The sequence below is a fragment of the Talaromyces marneffei genome, chromosome 3, assembly GCF_009556855.1.
Source record: "Talaromyces marneffei chromosome 3, complete sequence".
Lineage (NCBI taxonomy): Eukaryota > Fungi > Ascomycota > Eurotiomycetes > Eurotiales > Trichocomaceae > Talaromyces > Talaromyces marneffei.
Genome location: NC_072350.1, coordinates 3,275,391 through 3,297,491, shown reverse-complemented (window position 1 = coordinate 3,297,491; position 22,101 = coordinate 3,275,391). Strand labels below are relative to the sequence as shown.

The 22,101-nt window shown below is 47.5% G+C and overlaps 10 protein-coding genes across 10 annotated transcripts; 5 read left to right on the top strand and 5 right to left on the bottom strand.

Annotated features, from left to right (window-relative positions):
• Window positions 1-35: 35 nt before the first annotated feature.
• Window positions 36-830, top strand: EYB26_004928 (uncharacterized protein; the record flags this gene model as incomplete). The annotated part of the gene is made up of 2 exons (XM_054264219.1): window positions 36-371; window positions 432-830. 2 exons carry the CDS (start codon window positions 36-38, stop codon window positions 828-830), a joined length of 735 nt encoding a protein of 244 aa, XP_054120194.1.
• A 70-nt stretch (window positions 831-900) lies between these two features.
• Window positions 901-2,602, bottom strand: EYB26_004927 (uncharacterized protein; the record flags this gene model as incomplete). Its single annotated transcript, XM_054264218.1, has 4 exons — window positions 901-1,144; window positions 1,196-1,243; window positions 1,292-2,316; window positions 2,378-2,602. 4 exons carry the CDS (start codon window positions 2,600-2,602, stop codon window positions 901-903), a joined length of 1,542 nt encoding a protein of 513 aa, XP_054120193.1.
• Window positions 2,603-2,877: 275 nt separating this feature from the next.
• Window positions 2,878-5,801, top strand: EYB26_004926 (uncharacterized protein; the record flags this gene model as incomplete). Its single annotated transcript, XM_054264217.1, has 7 exons — window positions 2,878-3,375; window positions 3,428-3,746; window positions 3,797-3,837; window positions 3,887-4,036; window positions 4,086-4,205; window positions 4,256-4,343; window positions 4,390-5,801. 7 exons carry the CDS (start codon window positions 2,878-2,880, stop codon window positions 5,799-5,801), a joined length of 2,628 nt encoding a protein of 875 aa, XP_054120192.1.
• A 147-nt stretch (window positions 5,802-5,948) lies between these two features.
• EYB26_004925 (uncharacterized protein) lies at window positions 5,949-8,485 on the bottom strand (the record flags this gene model as incomplete). Its single annotated transcript, XM_054264216.1, has 3 exons — window positions 5,949-7,614; window positions 7,676-7,914; window positions 7,970-8,485. The coding sequence occupies 3 exons, from the start codon at window positions 8,483-8,485 to the stop codon at window positions 5,949-5,951; spliced, it is 2,421 nt and encodes an 806-aa protein (XP_054120191.1).
• An 870-nt stretch (window positions 8,486-9,355) lies between these two features.
• EYB26_004924 (uncharacterized protein) lies at window positions 9,356-10,423 on the bottom strand (the record flags this gene model as incomplete). The annotated part of the gene is made up of 5 exons (XM_054264215.1): window positions 9,356-9,541; window positions 9,592-9,645; window positions 9,705-10,160; window positions 10,218-10,354; window positions 10,417-10,423. 5 exons carry the CDS (start codon window positions 10,421-10,423, stop codon window positions 9,356-9,358), a joined length of 840 nt encoding a protein of 279 aa, XP_054120190.1.
• An 849-nt stretch (window positions 10,424-11,272) lies between these two features.
• Window positions 11,273-13,771, top strand: EYB26_004923 (uncharacterized protein; the record flags this gene model as incomplete). The annotated part of the gene is made up of 5 exons (XM_054264214.1): window positions 11,273-11,336; window positions 11,400-11,480; window positions 11,593-11,698; window positions 11,755-12,727; window positions 12,779-13,771. 5 exons carry the CDS (start codon window positions 11,273-11,275, stop codon window positions 13,769-13,771), a joined length of 2,217 nt encoding a protein of 738 aa, XP_054120189.1.
• A 1,222-nt stretch (window positions 13,772-14,993) lies between these two features.
• EYB26_004922 (uncharacterized protein) lies at window positions 14,994-15,560 on the bottom strand (the record flags this gene model as incomplete). Its single annotated transcript, XM_054264213.1, has 3 exons — window positions 14,994-15,124; window positions 15,200-15,403; window positions 15,518-15,560. 3 exons carry the CDS (start codon window positions 15,558-15,560, stop codon window positions 14,994-14,996), a joined length of 378 nt encoding a protein of 125 aa, XP_054120188.1.
• A 546-nt stretch (window positions 15,561-16,106) lies between these two features.
• On the bottom strand, window positions 16,107-18,681 carry EYB26_004921 (uncharacterized protein; the record flags this gene model as incomplete). The annotated part of the gene is made up of 6 exons (XM_054264212.1): window positions 16,107-16,126; window positions 16,192-16,261; window positions 16,316-17,307; window positions 17,359-18,467; window positions 18,538-18,564; window positions 18,620-18,681. The coding sequence occupies 6 exons, from the start codon at window positions 18,679-18,681 to the stop codon at window positions 16,107-16,109; spliced, it is 2,280 nt and encodes a 759-aa protein (XP_054120187.1).
• Window positions 18,682-19,362: 681 nt separating this feature from the next.
• Window positions 19,363-20,454, top strand: EYB26_004920 (uncharacterized protein; the record flags this gene model as incomplete). Its single annotated transcript, XM_054264211.1, has 7 exons — window positions 19,363-19,455; window positions 19,510-19,547; window positions 19,603-19,626; window positions 19,683-19,875; window positions 19,939-19,993; window positions 20,043-20,202; window positions 20,265-20,454. The coding sequence occupies 7 exons, from the start codon at window positions 19,363-19,365 to the stop codon at window positions 20,452-20,454; spliced, it is 753 nt and encodes a 250-aa protein (XP_054120186.1).
• Window positions 20,455-20,955: 501 nt separating this feature from the next.
• Window positions 20,956-21,806, top strand: EYB26_004919 (uncharacterized protein; the record flags this gene model as incomplete). Its single annotated transcript, XM_054264210.1, has 2 exons — window positions 20,956-21,573; window positions 21,630-21,806. The coding sequence occupies 2 exons, from the start codon at window positions 20,956-20,958 to the stop codon at window positions 21,804-21,806; spliced, it is 795 nt and encodes a 264-aa protein (XP_054120185.1).
• Between the last annotated feature and the right edge of the window lie 295 nt (window positions 21,807-22,101).

The window sequence follows — 22,101 nt, the reverse complement described above, 5'->3', positions numbered from 1 at the left end:
CATGTGGTCAAATATCACATCAATACGGCAGAATAATGCGCCATCTTCCATTCTACTTTCTGCTTCTACATGCACTTTTCGCATCAAGCCAGGACCTCCCACAAACCCTAACCCACCCGCCTCCAACACCAACCACACCACATGCAACATTGGAACAACGCGCAGGCACCGTCATCATAGTCACAGTCACAGTGACGCCTTCGACTGTACCTATCACTCCATCCTATACCAATCCTGTAATCTTCGAAAATGACATCCTCAATCAAACCAATTACTATCGTCGACAACACAATGCTAGTACTCTGATATGGAACGAGACGCTGGCAGCCTACGCGAAACAATGGGCTGAGCCGTGTGATTGGAAGCATTCAGTACGAAATCCACCCAGGTCACAATAATTGCCACCGCTAATATCAAATTTTATTCTGAAGGGAGGCCCCTACGGTGAAAACCTCGCCGAAGGCTACACAAACGTCACATCCGCGATCGATGCATGGGCCATCGAAAGCAAAGAATACAAATACTCCCCACCTACTGGCTTCAGTGAGAAGACAGGTCATTTCACCCAATTGATATGGAAGGCTACGACGGATGTTGGATGTGGTGTTGCGGACTGTTCAGCGAATGATGATGACAACACCAGGGGGAAAGCGGTTGGGTGGTTTTTGGTGTGCGAGTATTGGCCGCCTGGGAATGTGGTTGGTGATCATAATGAGTATTTTAAGGATAATGTTAAGCCGGTAGTTTCCTTGGGTGTTAGATTAAAAGTACATGGGTTTGGTGTTTGGTTGATGTTTGGTTTTGCGGAGGCGTTTCTTCAATTGCTTTGATGAAATCGTAGGGAATGCATGTTTGACTATGATTGGGTATCTCATCCTATATACTGTAGTGTAATATTCATCAATGTCGCCAGATTCTAACTTTTTTATCGGCACCTCCGCTGCCAACTCTCTCCCCGTCTGGTGACCAGTCTACAGCAAAGACTTGATCCTCGTGACCTGGTAAATCCATGACTAGCTTTCCAGTGCGAACATCAAAGATTTTGAGTGTGCTATCTTGAGACGAACTGACAAGTAAACGGGAATCGGCGGAGAAGCAGCATTGATAGACTGCTGCTACATGTCCTCGAAGGGTGTTGATGAATCTACAGTCTGTCAGTTTGAATGAATCACATGGAATATTGATAATGACTCACTTTCCATCTCGAGCATTCCAAAGTTTGACGTGGTTATCAAATGCTGCACTACTATATGTTAGAGCAACCCATGACAGTCACAATAAGAAAACATACCTTGCAATATAAGCTCCATCAGGAGAAAATGTAACGTGATTCACAGCCTTTTGGTGACCCAACATCCTCGCAACAGGTTTCGTCGAGCTTTCCGGATCCCAAAGATACATCGTAAAATCATCACTAGCTGATACAAGCCTCTCCGTGATTTTACCGTGGACAGTAGCAGCCTTTTCAAATCGCTTTTTGGCCACCTCCACTTTCTCGGCTTCCGTTTCGGGAATCTTATGCGTGTGGTCATGGAATGCGGTTCGTAACACGAAATCGGTTGATAGCGCGAGATGGTTGACTCTGTGTGTATGAGCATTCAGAGCGGTAATCAGAGTACCATCCTTAGCAGACCATACTCGGACAGCCTTATCCAAGGACGCGGTGTAAATCTTTCCAATTCCGCCCCAACGCACACAAGTTACAGAGTCCTTGTGGCTTAGAACCATTTCGATTCGCTTATTGACAACATCCCATATCCTCACTGTTGTATCCTTCGACGCTGACGCTAACCGCGGTCGACCGGCCTCTTGTGTATGGTACGGTTCCCATGATAAGCTGTTGATCCAGCGACTATGACCCTTGAGTGTGCCCAATGGTTTTCCTTTGGATGAAGACCAAAGTCGCACAGTTTTATCTTTACTACCCGTCGCTATCATCTGACCATTTGGAGAAAATGAAACTGCCAAAACCCAATCGGTGTGGCCTTTCAGCGTCTCAATGGGTGTACCGGTATCGCAGTCAAATATCCTTGCCGTATTATCACCACTGCCTGTAACCATCGTCGACGACGATACGGGGGAGAATGCTATAGCCAAGATAGCGGAGCCATGTCCGGCTATGGCTGCGGAGCATCTTGAGACTGCTTTCACTTTGAAAACAGCTTGCGGGGTGTAGTGGAGGCGGATAACATCTTCTGTAGTTTTTAGGCCGGGTTTGATTAAGGCGTCGTACAAATCGGACATAATATCGATCGTTGGTCCATCTTCGTTCTCTGATTTATAGGCGAATCTGTAAGGAACCCGGTCATGCTCCGTCTTTGTTACCACACAATTAGCACTCTGAAACAGCATGTGAGAGTGTCAAGATATCACCTACATTATTCAGTATGGTATTGAGAATAGTCTCAAGCTCTCGTACGCTAGTGTTGGCAACAGGGACCTTGATTTCGCCCTTGGTGGGCGTTCCGGTAGACTCATCGATGAATTGAAGCACAACGCTACCGAGATTTCGAGGAATAACTTCGATTTCTTGTTGTTCTCGAGCCCTCTCCGCGATTTCGCGTTTTTGTTTTTTGCTCGGAGGGGGTAACACGGTCGCCATTTTGCCAAATCAGCCCGAACAGACAACGAATAGCCAAAGCGACGTCTGATTGTTGTTGTTGAAAGTCCTCTCATTTATGCCAAGATTTGCAGATGAGAGAAATTTTGGATATTTTCCCGCACTAACCAATTTCGGATAACCCTTATCTTATCGCAAAGTGCCTTCCTAAAAGGGAAACTGGCACTTTCCTTGAACGTCTCGTCTATTTCCTTTCTGTGCCGAACTCTTGATTCCTCATCTCTTGGTGGCCTACATCATTCATTAAATTTTCTACAATGTCGTCAATTCTCACGACCAATGACAATTCTCCGAGCAGGAGAAGAGCTCGACCACGCTTCAGTCAGCGCCTGTGTACTGATACCAGACCTACGACTTCTGGTACGGACATAGCAAGCCAGGAAGTTGTAGGCGCCATCAGTGAGTCTCGTGGAATATCCCCAACAGTTGGATTGGCATTTGTGAATCTGTCCACCTCTGAAGCAGTTCTCTGTCAAATCTGCGACAGTAATTCCTATGCCAGGACGATCAACAAGCTGGCCGTATTCGAGCCAACAGAACTTTTATTTATGAACACCGCAAGTGCACGTCAAACGATGCTATACGACACCATTCAAAACAACATACCCGATCTGATTATCAGTTCCATTGACCGGCGGTACTGGTCAGATAGGGCGAGCCAAGAATACGTTGACAAGCTTGCTTTCCCAGAGGAGTTGGAGTCAATTAGGGGTTCCCTAGAAAGTCACTATTTTGCAGCTTGCTGTCTTGCTGCGGTAAACTATATTCCTACATTATTTTTTGATGGAGTGGCACTGATTACCTTAGGTTCTGAAATATATTGAGCTGCAACTTGACATGACCTTCACCTTTCATTCTCTTCGCATCAAATTTGAAGCCTCACAGGGCTCAATGATGATCGACCTTTCCACAGCTGCATCACTAGAGCTGATTCAAAATCTTCAAAAAGCCAAATCACGGGATTGCTTGTTCGGCTTGCTAAATGAAACCCAAACTCCAATGGGCTCCCGGCTATTGCGGACTAACATACTGCAACCTCCTACCGAGCAAGAGAAGATAGCTGCTCGCTACGATGCTGTTGAAGAACTAAGTACGAAAGAAGACATGTTTTATGCCATCAGAGAAGGTAAATTCCGTATAAACCATAGTTTTTATGGCTACGCTAATTGACGATAGCACTGAAGAATTTCATCGACGCGGACAAAGTTCTTACATCAGTAAGGTCTATGTATATGTCCATGATGAGCAAAAAAACTGACAAAGAAGATTGCTTTGAACCCCGTCAGACTTTCCATCGCTCATGTGGAACAATCTGTTAACCATGTTGTTATGCTAAAATCCTACGTCTATTCTATCCTCCCAATATATGAAGCATTAGCAGGGGCAAACAGCACGCTTCTCATCAAGATAAAAGATGTTCGTCCGCAACTTCACAGCGGAAGACTAAAACTAATATTGTGGCGAGGCGTGTGCAACGGGCAATTACGAACTTATCAAAAATGCCATCGACGAAACGCTCAACGATGACGTGGTCTACCAAAGGAAGCCTCTCGATCTCCGAAATCAAAGGACATATGCAGTCAAAGTGAGAATCATTCCTATAAGAAATGAGATATCTAACTGATGGGGATATAGACTGGAGTGAATAGCCTGCTCGACGTTGCTCGCCAGGCATACAAAGAATCGAATGCCGATGCGGCTGAACTTGTTTCTGTTCTTTCCGGTAGGTGATAACTCAACGGCTGAGATATCTTGCTAATACAGGATAGAGAGACACAACCTTACCTTGGAACTGAAATATGATACTGCGCGGAGCTACTACATAAGTCTGTCGGCTTTCGAACTAGAGGGAGCTCTTCCGGACGAGTTTATCAATGTAATCAAACGGCGAGACCGTATCGAATGTCAAACACTGGACCTTGTCAAGCTCAACCAGAGAATTGCGGACTCTCATCATGAAGTCATCAGTATGAGTGACCAAGCTGTTCAGGAACTCCTCGAGAAGATATGCGAGGGTGTTCCTAGTCTCTTCAGAATTAGCGAGGCAATAGCTACGCTAGATATGCTATCAGCTTTTGCACATTTAGTTACCATACAAGAGTATGTAAGGCCTGAAATAACAGATGTGCTGGCTATCAAGTCTGGCCGCCATCCTTTGCATGAGAAGATACTCAAAGATAAATTCGTGCCGAACGACACTTACGCATCCCAACAATCACGCTTTCAGATCATTACAGGCTGTAACATGAGCGGGAAGTCCACTTACATTCGATCAATTGCTCTTACGGCAATAATGGCTCACATAGGATGCTTTGTACCCGCCGACTATGCCTCGTTTCCAATCATACATCAGCTGTTCGCTCGAGCAGCTACCGTTGACGAAATCAATGCGAGTGTTTCCACGTTCGCTGGCGAGATGCGTGAGATATCATACATCCTCCGCAATGTGGACGGACGTAGTCTAGTCATCGTGGACGAACTCGGTCGTGGGACAAGCACCACTGATGGGCTAGCTATAGCGATAGCAATCGCAGAAGCTCTTGTGGATAGCCATGCGTTCGTATGGTTTGCAACGCATTTTCGCGATCTTGCGTGTATCATGGCCGAGCGAAGTGGTGTGATCAATCTGTCTCTGGCCGTGAAGCTTTCACACGAATCTAGTAAGATGACCATGCTGTACAAAATTCAAGAAGGTCATGTACAAGAAAAGTTTTATGGTCTTGCTCTTGCAAAAGTCTTACCATTTCCGCCTCAAGTTCTAGAAGTCGCGCAACAGGTTTCGACGCATCTGTATAGGATTGCCGAAGATCGTGCCATCAGCTCAAAGGTTCTAGGGGCATCTAGAAAAAGGAATCTAGTCCTTCAATTACGGGAGCAGCTGTTACAGGCGCATAATGGAAATATAGATGGAGAAGATTTGCGACAGTGGTTGAAAAGGCTGCAGGATGACTTTGCAGTGAGAATGGCGGCATTGGAAGCTGGGGATGATATGTCTCCTGTGGAAGATGGTGTCCTCGACGACGGGAAGAATGAGGAACATTTTACCGTCGGTCAGGCGCAAGACGCAAAGTCGGACAAGGATTCGTTTGAACCAGTCGAGGAATTTGACAGAACAATGCCCGCTGAGAGTGTGGATTTGGTCAGTCAGGAGGACGCTGAAGAGCAGATGTGGGATATATGATATACATCCTAAGCTGAAGATCTGAGTGTTAGGTAATGAGAGCTAAGTGGCTGTGATGTTATGAAAGGCTTACTGGGATTATATGTACGTATAGTAAAATATCTTTTACTTCATATCTACTTCCATCATCTATACATGGGTAACAGTCTATCCAAACTGAAACAAAATCTGCTTCCCCTTCTTCCCCTTCCCTTTCTTCCCTCCAACAGACTCATCGCCTTCTCCCGGAGTCGAAGCACCAGAAGTCGTAGTTTCTGCGCCCCAAGCAGCAGGAGCCGGACCTCGACGATCATCCCATCGTACTGTTCCACGCGTCAAGCCGGCCATTAACGTATTCGGCTTGGGAGCAGCAGGTAGAGCTGGGAATGCATTTCGGTCCGTCGTTCGAGGCGCTGGACCCGTCGATGCGCGGGGCGCGGGGCGCGCGTATGATGATGTTGTCGTCACGGATGGACGGGTAGGCGGTGTACTATTCCAGACAGGCGCATTCGCAGCAGCAACAATGGCACGTTTAGCTGTAGGTGCGGACAGCGGTGGGAACGGGTTAGTACTACTAGTACTCGAGAGACTACCTGCGCGACCAACTGCCGAGCGCGACGATTGCGCCGTAGACGATTTGAGACGCAACACGCGCTTTCCGCCGGAGCCCGTTGTACCCACTGACAAACCCGGGAGCACGCCGGGTGGTCCTGGTAACGCAGGATAATCCTCGTTGATGGCGCGCCAGTTATTCCATGCTGAGAGCAAGGAGGTCTTTTTGGCGTCGTCTTCGTAGATCTCGGCGAGTTCTTTGATTAGTTTCCCCAGCTCGGAGGTTGGGGTGTCAAACAATGAGAAGAAGGAATCGATGAGATCGGTTGCGGAGATGAGAGAGGTGCGATAGTTGGAGACTTTGGTGCGGAATTCGGAAATCTTGGAAGCGTCGTTTTGGAGGAGGTTGGATGCCCGCTCGATGACTGCGGCGTGTCGGAGGCGACGAGCTTGGTCCTGAGGAGAGAGGGAGGCCAGGTTTGCGGTGTTGTTTAAGCTCATGTTTTCCATGGCGTTGACTGGGGCTGCAGGAGCGCGAGGGCCTGGGGTGGTAGTTTGGCCAGGTAGAGGTCCAGCAGGTGATCGAGGAGCAGGAGCCGGAGCGGGCTCGCGCGCGGTGAGTTGTCCACCGAAGCTTCGAGTAGAGACGGATTGTGCACTTTGAATGGCCATCTGTCGTTGGTAGGCTAGTTCGTCTCTTCGCATTGGCTGGGCGCTTGAGAGAGGAAGTGAGTCTGCATTGGGATCGCGACCTCTTCCGGCGCCACGTCCTTCCCGTCCATCTCGACCACCACGGCCTCGTCGTCCTGGTTGATAAGGGGCTCGATAATCGAATGTAGATATGTCTACAATACGGGCATCTCGTCGAGCATCCTTGGAAAGCCCATTGGGATGTGCTTCCAGCTGATGAGCTTTGAGATCCATCTGACTTTCAAAAACGACGAATTTCTTCTCCAAGCATTCCTTATCCAGACACAAAAAGTGATCCTTCTGAAAGTGATCCTCGAGAGCGTCGTAGTTGATGTAGTACTGATGGCGGCGATTGTTAGGCTGTCGGTCACAGATGTGACATCTCTCATGCTTGTCTCTGCAGTGGGCATACAATTCATCATCCCCGTAGAAACGTTCGTGACAGAATTCACATTCGGGGTGGCCTTTGAATCCACTTTGATCAATAGCACCGGGCGTATCATCTCCAAGCTTTTCGTGCTTGCGAAGTTGTGCGATAGTGAACAGTTCGTGTTCGTGTGTAAAGACTTTTTTATTCCGAGTACACAGGTCGCTTAACCAAGTCAGTCATATTGAATAATATCAGATTTCGCAAAAGATAATGATGGACATACCACATGGATCTTCCGTGCTTACTCTTAACATGACGGTGCAAATCCGGCCACCCCATGCAGGCAACGTCACACTCCTTATCCGGACAATTGTATCGCAACAGAATAACAGTATCTTCATAAATCTCGTCTTTTTCATATTTGATGCCCAAATTCGTGTCAGTCCGGGATAACTCGGTACTTTTAAAGTCCTCGAAACGTTTATTCGGATCATCCGTAAATATCACAAACGGCGACTCAGTCTAAGAATTCGAGTTAGGCCATAGCCAACACATGGAAGACCTGTATTCAACATACCCGACAATGCGCACAGGCTTTATTCTTGTACAAAGCCCTCAACCTAAGCGCGCAGATATGGCAAGTCCTATGATTACACGGAGCCACGGAGGTATGCTCAACAGTCGAAGCACAAATAAAGCATACTTCGCCGTCGTCGGGCTCGTCCGTGGCGGTTGTGACCAATTGCTTGCCTGTCTTTGTCGCTTCACCCTCCCCCTTTATGGCATCTCCAGTCGGGTGATCACCGGAGGTGCCTGTTCCATCAGGATCTTCACCAGGTGGTTGCCCACCACCTACAGACGTTCCGGGGGCTCGGGTTGGGTTGTTGTGTTCATGGCCTCGACCTCTTCTACCGCCTCCTCGACCGCGAAAGTTTCTGGATTCTCCTCCTTCGGTGCGTCCCTCGTTTCGGTGATGATCTGTGCGATTCGAGTTGTGAGAAGAGCCTCCGCGCCCGCCACCTCGTCGTCGACCACCGCGTTCGCCGCCAACGGGATTATTTTGCGGCCCCGCAGATTGATTGTTGTCGGCCATGTGTGCGATGGTAGAAGTGGGATTTCGAGTGGGATGGTAATTTATTATCTCTTCGAATATGTAGAGATTGTTTAGCATAAGAGGAAATGTGCGAGCTTGAGTGTTGTAATGAATATAGAGGAAATGATGTCTAATTGCCCACTTTTTTTTATTTTATTTGGTGGGAGCAGCGGCGGGCCCTTCCTTAGCTTCTAGAACGACCAACGTCTGAGCCTCACGTTTGTTTTTTTTTCTTTTTTGATTACTACAGTCACCTGCTGAGGCAGTGCAGCACCACATGCATATTCATTCTGACCGACTGACGGCTTTCAAGAGGTCACTCGAGCATTATAGTGGTTAATAGATAGCCCTGACATCATGACTCATGATTACTCTATATGACCACTTAGCCTGGTTTGCTAAGCCATTGCTACTAGACATTAACACGATACGTTTGTAGATGAATATCAATAGATTCATAATGCTAAATAAACGACCAATTGTAAATATGAGACCTATCAACTCCCGCCGAGCGAGGCAAAATATGAGTATATCCGAACGCTAATATGAGATCAGTCATGCAATCACCAAAAAAGGTCATGAACACATAGAAGGAAGGAGTTCGCCAAATGAGGTCGCCAAGAGCAATTGCAATAGTATGAAATGGTTTGATTCAATGCAGTCAAGTGTCGGTCGAGCAGGAGTGACACTGGAACCCCTAGAGACTCGCATCGACGAGACTGCAGCTTTAATTTGGTCCCAAAGTAAAATCTTATACCCATGATAGAACACTACACGTTGTGTCAGGTGTCTGAGCAGAGTCGCGACTGAGCGCCGAAAGGGACATATGAGAGAAATTAACTCAGAGTGAAGCTTTTCCAGTAAGAAAGACTACTCTCCAGGATCGTAGAGATTCAGATTGAGTATCTTGGTCATGGTAAACATATGAACGCGATCTTGCTTAAAGACCAATCGCATTCGATCATCGCATCGGATTTGCCGGCGGTCTGATGGGTCTTGAAGATCGTTGGCTTTGATATACTCCCAGACTCTTTTCACCGTTTGTGGGCGCGACAGCTTCTTTAAGTCAGGAAACATTCACTTATATAATTTGACATGGAACTCACTGCAACTTCACCATCTAAAAGTTCCGAGAGAGCAGGCGATAGATTGAGGGGTTTCTGGTCCATAAGCAACAATTTTCAAATAAAAAGATTAGAGTATTTGAGATCGAACTCACATGAAATCCACCAGAACGATTGACTTCTTTCTTAGCCTCTGAAGTAGACTCCAAATCCGAGTCATCTTCTGCCTTCACTTTCTTTGATGTCTTGGATTTCGACTTCTTCTTAGACGGCGCAGTCTTGCGTGTAGTACTACCTCGTGTTGGCCGAGCACGTTTGTTCTCCTCCGCCTGTAATTTCGCGGCGAACTCCGCATCCGCATCGACGTCGTGATCAGGCCGTCGCTTCTTTGACTCAGTTCCATCTGAGGCCATACTTTCTGCTTCGCGTTTTCTTTGCGGCGATGAAGATGATGGTGGAGGTGTAATGTGTTTTCCTTGTGTATGTGAGGCATGCCCATGACCGTTAGCGATCTCGGTCGAGGGGACAACGTCTTCCGAGGGGGTCGATGGTTCGTCTTTTTTGTTCATGAACAGGTCAAATCGCTCCATTATGAGGTCCTTCACAGGTGCCTGTTAGATGTTAGCAATAGCGCATATCACAACGGTGATTTGAAGATCCAATCCCACCTTGTAGTCATTGAGGTCATAGTTGACGGTGGCTTGGAGTCCCTGTCGGATTCGCTTGGAGGAGATGGTATTGATGTCGCTTGCAGCAAGGATCGAATCAATCACTTTTGTGAAAGAAGTGCGCTGCTCTTCAGAGACTGTATAGTGAGGCCGGTTAGTGACTCTATCCAACTGTCGCAGTAGTCCTAGTTCCACTTACGCGACATGTTGAGCGCAGCTAACCTGCGGAGGTGTAGCAATCCAAAATTTTAAATCTAAGCAGATTAGGCTCAATTTTAAATACTGCGATCAATAATTGGCCTAAAAGACAAGAATTTGAGTTGCTGGTGAGAGAATGGCAGAACGTCACGTATTCTCTTATGTTGTTGTAGATGAGAGACCGGCGCTTAGGGCGATGGGTGGGGCATGGATAAAAAGATGGAGCTCAGACTGCAACAAAGGTCATTGGCGATTGAACGGATAATCGATATGTAGGAAGATGAATGAAATGGAGCTAGTTCCAAGAACTGGAGGTTATGACATATGGGGAGGATTTTCTGGTGGAGAGAGGTTCTTGAAAGAGAAGATGGGCTACAGGAACGTCCGATGAAAGCTCACTGACGTTGGAGATGTTTACACTGATTTAATTGGCTGAGGAGCCGCAGCCGCGGAATTCAGACGAGATGACACGTGACCTGGCGCTTAAAGCTGTACATTGTCCTAGTTCTACACAACTGAGTCAACTTTCAGGTGTTCTTCTTTTTGAAGCGCTTATACTGTAAGGTATACAGGTCGAATAGCTTATCCGTATTTGTCTGACGGCTTCAGTTAGTAAATCATACGAAGTATAAGTATACTGTACATATAGAAGGACGTGTTTGATTTGTTTGTCTGCTGTCTCCGCCTCGGGAGGATGACTAAGCAACACACACAGAATTAGTTAACCATCCGCTGGTGCAAGACCAAGGCAAAGATCCAGCCAAAAGAGGCCGACGAACAAATTTGCTGAGCGCGCAACTCGCTACATCGAGCACAAGGGCTTTTTCAACTGATATCGTATTTTCAGTCTGCCCAATATGGCTCCCAGCTTCGACAACCTCTCCGAGGATGAGTTCGACGTCGAAGATATCAACTTTGATGGTAAAAAAATTAAAATTTCCCCGGTTGGCTTACCCCTCCGAAACGAGCTAACAGGATGGATAGATCTCCACGAACAGTTCGAAGTCCGACTCGAATCAGGATACGATGCCTTTGTGGTTCTCGATGGTCTCCCGGTTGTGCCAGGTGAGCTGCGACCCCGATTTGTTGATGAGGTGGAATACTGCATGTCAAACTGGCTTGTGTTGGGAGGCAAGGTGGAAAAAAAAATAAGAATCGCACTGACGATTACATACAGAGGACAACAAGGACAAATTAGTGAAATATGTTTCCAAGAAACTGGCTAGCGTCGGCCGCGTGGTTGACTTTTTCATGCCCATGAACGAGGAGGCCAAGTCTGAAGGGTAAGCAGGATGCAAACCCAGCAAACGGCAGCAAAAACTTGAGTCTGACTATTTAGATACGCCTTTGTTGAATACGAGACCCCAGAACAAGCATCAGCTGCCGTCAAGTCGCTTCACGGCGTTGCTCTTGACAAAAAACACACCCTTCTAGTCAACAAACTTACCGACATTGAGCGCTACGGCCGCGAAGGACGTATCGACGAGGAGTACACCGCACCCGAAATCCCACCATTCCAGGAGAAAGAACACTTGCGATCATGGCTTGGTGACCCAAATGCTCGAGACCAGTTTGCCCTTTTCCGCGGCGACAAAGTAGGCGTGTTTTGGAACATGAAGAAGGACGAGCCGGAGAACGTTGTTGATCGCCCCCACTGGACACAGCTTTTTGTGCAATGGTCGCCGCTTGGAACATACTTGGCTTCGATGCATCCCCAAGGTGTGCAACTTTGGGGTGGACCTTCATTCTCCAAGCAAAAGCAACTTCCTCATCCTTTTGTTCAGCTCATCGAATACTCTCCCAACGAAAAGTACATCACAACCTGGTCGGCGCGACCTATTCAAGTTGAGGAGGGACAAGCAGGACCTCTTACTATTGATGAAGATGGAAAGCACATTGTCATTTGGGATATTGAGTCTGGAAAACCTTTGCGATCTTTCGTGGCACATGAACTTGCTGGACCTGAAGGTGATGCAGCAGCACCCAAGAAGAAGATTCAATGGCCCGCATTCAAATGGTCTGCAGATGAAAAGTACGTTGCTCGTATGCTGCCAGGACAGTCAATTTCCATCTACGAAACGCCGCGCATGAACTTGCTGGACAAGACTTCTGTCAAGATTGATGGCATTGTGGACTTTGAATGGGCGCCTGCTACCGTGGTTCGTGAGGGTGTCAAGCGTTACGAACAATTACTTTCCTACTGGACTCCTGAAATTGGCAGCAACCCAGCCAAGGTGGGTTTGATGAGTGTTCCATCAAAGGAGATTGTCCGTACACGAAATCTATTCTTGGTTTCAGATGTCAAGCTTCACGTAAGTACCTACCTCGATATTTTTCATGACGTCTTACTAACATAGATATAGTGGCAATCACAAGCAGCCTTCCTCTGCGTCAAGGTTGACCGACACAGCAAGAGCAAGAAGAGTATGGCTACAAATTTGGAGATTTTCCGTATTAAGGAGAAGGGCGTTCCCGTCGAGGTTGTGGACAGCTTGAAGGATACAGTCATTAACTTTGCATGGGAACCTAAGGGTGACCGATTCGTTTTGATCACATCTGGGGAGGCCGTCGCTGGTGCAGCAACAGCCCCCAAAACAGCTGTCCACTTCTTTGCGCCAGAAAAGGTCAAGGGACCCGGTATTGGAAACTTCCGACTTGTGCGAACGATAGAGCGCAAGACCAGCAACGGTATCTACTGGTCGCCCAAGGGACGATTTGTGGTCGTTGCCACTGTCCACTCACAATCCAGCTTTGATCTCGATTTCTGGGACATGGACTTTGAAGGTGAAAAGCCCGAGGCAGAGAAGGATTTGAATGCCAATGTTATGCTTTTGAAAACTGCAGAGCACTACGGTGTCACAGACATTGACTGGGACCCCACGGGCCGATATGTTGTCAGCAGCGCCAGTGTGTGGACTCATTCTATGGAAAACGGCTGGAACATTCACACCTTCTCCGGCGAGACACTTGCCGAACACCCCACAGAGAAATTCAAGCAATTCCTCTGGCGACCCCGACCACCCACCTTGTTGAGCAAGGAGGAGCAGAAACAGGTCCGCAAGAACCTGCGTGAATACTCCAAGGAGTTCGACGAGGAAGACAAGTACGCCGTCGACATTGCCAACACAGCGGTCGTCGAGAAACGTAAGCGTGTGCTCAATGAATGGTTGGCCTGGGCCCGGAGGGAGAAGGAACTCCTCACCGAGGAGAAGGAAGATGCTGGTTTGCCTGAAGATGAAGAAATCTACGCCGATACGCCCAAGGCAGTCGCCAAGGCGGAGGGAGAGGCTGCGGATACCGTTGTCGAGGAGATTGTGGAAGAGATTATTGAAGAGACGGAGGAGATTATTGGATAGTTTGCACGCCCACCTTTTCTTCCTTCAAACTTGCATACCTTTTTCTTCTTTTGTCTTCTTTGTTATAAAATCGTTCGGTACCGGGGAAACATTTTCTTTTCTTTTTTCTATCTCATAATCGATTTTACCTCTCATTCTATCGAAGAAAACCGAAATGTTTATTGGCCATGTTTTATGGTCATGTTCATACATGTCAGGAGACGGAAACGAAAAGCACGAAGGGGATGAAGATACAATTATTTACGATGTACTCATGATTTGATGAGCTGAGAGGAATAGGTAGATAATTCGATTCAATGACTTTAAAACTTGCTTCATAGAATAATACTAGCAGTAACTAGTATCTGGTTAGGGCTTGCTTCGCAGCACAATCTGGCGCGGCAAATGCGGCATATTGGAATAGTCAGCTCAAAACAGAACCGTCCGTGGACATGGATGACATAATCCCAAAATCGACAGAAGTAGAGAAGGCATAGACTATTTTTCCTTTCGTTAACTATACCAGAACATTTGACTCATAAATTAGAATCAGAATCGTGTAAGGTAGATCAAGAGAAGGACGCTGATTGGATTGGTGTCGTCAAGATAAGACTAGCAAGGATGCTTGTTTAGCTTGATATACTACGTACTGTAGTAAATTGAACGCTACGTAGATTGTATATTTGCTTTTTCTCTCTTCTCCTCTTCTATTAAATCATCGCGTTCCTCCGTCCTCAGATTAAATGTCTCAGCATTCTTAAAACGACATATGCCATGTCATATTAACTATATCATATGTATTGACTAAGCACTAACAAAACAGAACCAAACAAAGTCAGACCAGAAAAGCATTAACAGCTACTTCCAGTCCAAACCGATATTCCTGAAACCGAAAGAAGAAGAGAACCGTCCATAGGGGAAAAGATGGGTAAGGAGACCAGAAAAGAAGAGAACCCCTGTTAAGCAGATAGAACGCCGATACGCCTTGACGGGGAGGGTATTTCAAGCGAGACAGACAAGAATGAAATGAGGATATAAGAATATAAGAAAAAGAAAAGCAGAATGGTCTAAGGAAATCCGGCACTCGGATGTTCGGTTTGCCGTGCGATGGATCGGTGTTAGACGATTATTTTGAAGTCGTCTTGCAAAATGATCTCGGATATCGAAGGTCGTGACGTTATATCAGAGCGGACAATACATGGCTCCAGAATATCGTGTCCGAAACTCGCGCGACGAAAAGACTCTAATTAGTCTTGCCACCAGGGACCTCTTTAGGTCGCTCCTGACTCGGCAATCGCTCCGGCTGAGGGTCGGCAGCAGTATGTTTCGCTTTCTGCTCTTCGACTGTCGGAATGACAGCATTCGCAACACCGCCTTTGTTATCTGTCAGTCCTCATCTCGGCAAACAAAACTTCAGTCGCAAGGGAAAGGGGGGAAGGCACTGCATACCTCGACCAGTGAACTGAACACTCTCCTCAGATCGCTTGGGCGGCTGCTCAACATCCTGACTGCCACGCGCCAACTCCGGGTGGTCCTTGTCGTTGTACATCATGTTTCCTGTGCCGCCGCGACCGGTTGTGAAGAAATCTTGCTTGATGGTGGGGGTGATCAGATCGGCGGCTGTGGTTGCTTTGCCGTTGGTGTGGATGTTTCCTTTCGAAATTTGAGATGTCAGTTATACTGCGCCTATAACGGCAGGAACAGAGGAGATAGCAGGCGAAGTAGAGACTCAAATGCTGGGGAAATGGGTACGGGGTTTGGACTTACCAGCGCCTCCCCGGCCGTGCGACACGGCGCGACCCGATGCCATAGTGGACTCTGAACGATAGGAAGGATGCGATGCGACCGACAGCTCTGAAAGATGCAAGGACTAATCGACGAACAGAACAACACTGAACAGGCGAAAGAAGAATGTGCAGAAATTTTTGGTTTATGGAAGTGAGAATGAAGTTGAGTAACTGAGTTGACGGAGCAAGAAGGTCGGCGTGACTGACCAGACTGACCCAAACCTAGGCAATTACGTACGAACAATAAGAATTTTTTGCCTGGGCCGCCGCCAACAAACTCTCGCCGTACCCTAACTACTATCCTCACTAATGAACTCTACTTTAGTGGTAGATGAGATGGACAGGGGTTGTTACGTGCTATGTTGTCATATTATCTGGATCTTATTCTTACCGGCCAATAGATGGTTTTTGGTGATACATCCGTGCTGTCGAGTGGCAGAAATTGCCCCTCCATGTACCCTAACCCTACTTATAGTTCGATATTGTATCAAGTTATGAACTGAACTAACTAACTTGATATTCAACCAATCCCAGTCGACTAAAGCAATAATGGCATTCTTATAAATCTCTCAAACCCGAAATCGTTTCCCTGATCGCTCATCAAACATCGTAAAACAGTATACTATGGTAAATGGTATTAACCTAAAAACTCACCATGGGCCAACGCCATCCATGGTAGATCCTCTTCCCAACACCGCTGCATCAACTTGCGCGCGTTTTTAAACTAATCATTGTGTTAGTAGGAGACAGTGCATCGAAATGGAAGCAGGGGACGCACCTGCTTGAGTCCCTCTGTCTCAAAATTCATCACCCTCGTCATAATATCCAATCGTTGCTGAGGATCCCGACTTTCACACCCCGCCGTAAACAGCGGGAAAAGAACAGAACACTCCGTCGAACTTCCAGAACGGATCCTAGCAATAGCACTGCAGAGGTTGTCGACTGCTTCATGGATCTCTGCCGAGTAGCCGGTATCACCCAAGACGCGGCGGTGAGTGTGAATTACACCAGACCAGTGAAATGCCATATCTATCGCTATCATTTCGTCGTCTTCCAACTCCGTGTGATGGGTTCCCGGTACATGACCGCGCTGTCTAGCCCGACGCATGCCCTCCAAAAGGGATTGACCAGCCTGTATCACGTCGTGGGATGGTGTCCAATCTGTTCGAAAATTCCCAACCTCGTCAAAGCGCTCGTTGTCACAGCGATGCGTCAAATGTGCCAGACGCGCCAAGTGAGCCCCCGTCTGACGCGTGCATCCTAGAAAACAGTCCACTCGGTAGTGTTCATCGTTATCTTCATCCTCCTGATATGGGTTGTCAGAAATTCCCTGGCTCGCTGCTATTAGCCAGTGGCTGGAATCCAATACGGGGGCGCCACTGTATCGGCAAGACAGACTTCCAATGATGTCTAGATAGCAGAACCATTGGCCAAGGAACCAAGCTACTTTGTTATCCGGTTGACAATGAAGATGAATCCCGCGAGCAATGAAAAGATCCCTGGCGAGTTTGAGGTGAGTCTGCCATGTGATAGGGACTTCGAAAGTGCTCGGGGACACAATTTTGAGAGACACTAGCATGATTGCAGTTGCTAAGTGGCTGTCAGTCACATTCCCATCTGGCTCGTTCAGGGCGTGCCGCAGGGCAGGGAAGACATCTCTGACCCAATGCGCAATTCGATTGGAAGGTTCTGGATGACGAAGAAAGCGCGCTCGATGACTTGCTGAATACGCCAACATCAGATTGAGAAGGTTGGGATCGGTAATGGCCACTATGATATTCGGTTAGAAAAATGGTAACCAGAAGAGATGTCAGTACTCACTCGCAGGTAAAATATTCAACAGCCCATTCCGATCACAGTCATGAGGAACCAATATTCGTGCGGTGTGATCAATGAAATGATGGAAATACAGCAGGTTCATTGGATTCTCCAGCAACGTTGATGGTAACGGTGTCATCCTTCTGGGTATCTTGACACGAACAGGGGTAATATAATAACCACCACCCGTAGTGAATGACGACCTTCGGCGAACATGAATAGAACCAGTGGGCGTCGGCTCTGATTCAGGACTTATAGGATCGTCGTCAATGACTTCATCAGATGGATTGATTGGGGCAATGGCTTCTGCATCGTTGTTCTTGGGTAGATCATAATCTGGAGTACCGCAGTCATACCCATAAAATATTTCATGGCCGGTGACTATAGGTCGACGCCTGTCCGGTGACTCCATGGTATTTTCGGCGCCGTGAGACAATGCGAGGTTCAGTGGAATCGGACCGGGATCCTGACCAAGCGACGTTTGGCCGTGATACTTACGATGGCTCAAATTATCGCCCTGTCTCTGCTGACCCTTAGCATTGTAGACACCTTGCTCAGTGGCCAACCCGTCTCCCGTCGAAGTGTCACGGAGAAAGGAGACTGGTTGAGAGACCGCATTGCTTTCGAATCCGTACGGAAGAGCGGTAAATCCTAGCCCAGCAGAGTCAGGTGCTGCAAACGGCTGTGAATAAGGCCGATAATTCTCATGCACTGTCGTAGATGGCATGAATGTGCTCTTCGTAGAAAGTTCATGCTGTGCAGCTACGACCTGGTGGTCGTCAGGTCCTGTAGGCGGCGACTGGGTGGGTGCGGATGGAGGTGATCCAGAGGGAATCCATGTGTTTCCAGTACTACTCGTGTAGGGGCTTGAAGCCGTAGACCATTCATCCCTTATGCCTAGAGCTAAATCGACTGGAGATGCCGACTCGGGTCCGGAGACTAGACCAGACAACCGTGGCTTTGTTGCGAACGACACAAACCCTGAACTCGAAGTCGGGGTCAACGCTTCGGAAGCCTTCCTCTTGGTGCGACCTTCCCAATTCAGGCGAATGCTATAGTCGCACGTGTCACCTTGACGCAGGCAGTTTGCACAAGATGGCTTCTCCTCGGTGCTTCTAGATATTAGTTTGATGAATTGGCAGACTAGATATTGGATGGAGATCTAGTTGTACGTCCACATACCATTTGATCTTACGTCTTTTACAAGGCCTAGGTACGTTAGCCCTCTTCTCTTACTAACATCGCTTCCCCAGAGATATCTTACCAGCATCCATGTCGACTTCGGGGCTTAGGTGCAGGCGCGCCTGGTCGTTTCGGTCTCGGCATTATGACTAAGCGTCCAATCGACGAAGATAGTTATGGGGATGGAATCTAGAACTGTACTCGAATACGCAGCCATCAAGACTTGGTTCGTATCTAGCGTTCCTGATAAACTATCAAAGTACTTTTCTGTAGAGGCTCCTAGGATGATAGGAGCTTTCATCGACGGTGTGGTGTCTATGTTCCTCTTCATCGATGTAGACGATTGGCCGGATTCGCCGGTTGCGATGGTAGGCAAGACGATGACTGCTAATCTAGTGACTTTGATGGTCCCTGCTGCAACGTGCCACGAGAAATGTCTCGCAGCAGACTGATCGCTATAGCTATCCCGAGCTGGATTGATTGATCTGATCTGATGTTCTTGTGGTCTGGTTATCTGCCTGGATGACTTTTCTCTTATCCAAGAAGAGCGGAGACTAGAGAACGGGGCGGAGCCGGAACAACGTCGATGCCGGATGGCTAAGTGGGTCACAACAGCACTTTTATCCTATTGGGGACTAGTAATATCCGCAATACGTAGGAAAGCAGCGACCATGTCCGGCACACCGATTGGTCAGCTCCAACAGGGACTCCGAATAAGACCTGATGACGTGAGGGCGCCTGCGGTTTGTTTCCTGCACTGCGCCGGCTTTTCATATGCTGCGTCCTCCCCCTGTCAGCTTCTTTTGGTCTCGAGTTCATGCGAAAATGTCGGTTTCCAAGACATCCGAGTTTCTTTTGAAGCGTCATCCACTTCAGCGACTTCCCAGTCCTGATAGAAGGACGTCTGCTTTAGTCCATGTAAATCTCCTCGCAAGCCGCTCGAAGCAGGGCCGTGGCTGACGACAACTCTAGTTACTCGGATTGGCCAGTTTCTTGTCTTCTTTCAAATTGTAGGTTAATCTTTCTAGCAAACAACAGCAGAAGTCTGGACTAACTTTCGGCAAGTCTTGTTGAGCACCCAAACCATGCGTGAGTACAAGAATCTGAACAGCATGCCTGAATTTGTTCTGACTATAGACTTGAAGATCCGAGGGATTCGGCTGGCACTTCGTTTTCTTGACCATCATTGGGCTTGCATTATCAACATGCACGTTCACCGTCGGTCTGTTAGCAGACGTGACTCTTTCGCGCCGACTCTTTTTACTGAAGAATATACTCTCCGTGTGCAGTGCACCGTTGGAGGTCTCGATCAGCGTTTTATACTGGGGAATCAGATCGGTAATGCACCATGATCACGTATTTGGTGCAATCATCTGACAGAATTGCTTACTATTGCTTTAGATTGACCCCCACTTGGTAGTTCCACCTGACGAACTTAGGATTCCGTTCCATGTCGGTAAGTATTTGTTCTCTGTCGCTTACAGAAACGTGCTAAGCCCAAGAAGACCTAGGATTTCACCTCGTCCCAAGTGTTGTCATGCTCGTCGACCTTCTATTTCTCTCCCCGCCCTGGACAATCACCGCCCTTCCCTCGATGGCTCTATCCAGTTGCATTGCCTTTGGATATTGGTTCTGGATTGAAAAATGTTATTCCGTCAACGGATGGTAAGAAAGATTGATTACAATCTGGACGTGAAATTCTTGAGCTAATGGAATAATGGAAATAGGTATCCCTATCCACTTTTCGAAATACTCGATATGAAGGGACGTATTGCCCTCTTTACAGTTAGCGCTTTCTTGATGGCTCTCAACACGGTAACATTGAAATGGCTATATGGACGTGTGAATGGACTTGGGAGATCGGAATATCCGCAGGCACGACCAGGACATGTTAAGGAACCTGATTATCACAACTGAACGGGTTGCATGCAATGCCGATAGGGGCCGACAAGACAGGAATTATGACGGGGGCAGCCCTTATACAAGGACTATACGCGAAAAGACTGTCGCTATTTCCGACTCTCAAGGACCTCGACTCTGAGCACATACTCGGCATATGCTGTTTGCCGTACCAGTAGCATAACGCCCAAGAGTCATAGATACCTTCGCCAACATGTCTATAATGATGAAACGCAGTGATAAAAAGGCTAGAATTTGAAGATAAAACATATCCCTTACTTCTTATTTCTAAACAATGCCCTCGTAAGATATATGTACATCATATCCTCAATAACTATACAAGGTCGGGAAATAACCAATCAATGAAAGCAATCGAATGATTACATAATATTTAAAATGGGTCTCCGGCATGAAAGCTGTTCCGCTTTCCTCCATGGAGCTTTTCAATCGCTTCACGCACGCATCAACCGACTATCTATACTCCTTGCTGAAACCCAACTGTCAATTCTATTCAGCAAGATGCATGCCTCGGTAGCCAGCGCTCCCATTCGCAGCGTCATGCTGTCGGGAGGTTCTCGCTTTTCCTGCTGCTTCACCCCGTTCCATTTAACCGGATCCTCATCGGCGGCGGCACCTCAACAGGCCATGAAGCGAAGCGTTAACCGTTTCTCGACCAAATGTTCTGCACCAAACCAGAAGTCTCCCATTAGCAGCTTTGCGCGCGCGAACCGAGTATCATTCAACAAGGAGACGAAACTCACAAACTCACAAGTCATCATCACATCTCTCAGACGCAACTTCAGCAGCTCCGTAGGCCTTCGTGCGAAACAATCATCTAATATCAGCAATACAGCTTTACTTGACTGGAACACATTCTTCAAATTGCGTGCCTCCCGCCGACGCTACTCACTCGTTTCCTCGATTCTAGCGTCAATCGCTACCACGGCCGTTGGTGTCCAGGTGCTCTCCACCCAGGACCTCGATACACTCGGCGCACAAGTCATGGGTCTAGATCCTTTCATTGTCCTGGGTCTTGCTACGGCTGCCTGCGGTGCGTTGGGCTGGCTCATTGGTCCGGTTTTGGGGAATACGGTTTGGGGTCTTGTGTATAGACAGTATCGGGGTGGTATTGCTATTGTGAGTGTTCACGCCTTCGTCAGGATATGACTCCATGCTAATAGTCTGATGTATAGAAAGAGAAAGAATTCTTCAACCGCATCAAACGCTTCCGTGTCGACCCCTCCGCTAACTCTATCGCGAACCCCGTTCCGGACTACTATGGCGAGAAGATTGGCAGTGTGCAGGGCTACCGTCAATGGTTGAAAGATCAGCGGGCTTACAACAGGAAGAAGTCTAGACACATTATTTAATGTGTAGTTCGCGGATGTGAAGTGGAAGAGGAAAAAGGGATTGTTCATAGCAAGCGAGAAGTTGTTCCAGTGACTGACTAGCTTGCCATTGGCGCTTGTATTTTTACTTTGTCTGCATTTTCAGCTTTTGTCTGTTTTTTACCGGCCGTCTTGATCGAAGTTAGGATAGCTTCAGAAATCGACCAATAGTTATCACCAATCTTCACTACTCTATTCTATATCAGAGTATCATTCCTATCAGACCCAACAGCCTTGACAACATCCTCAAAACAGTTTATACATGCTCTCTATATTT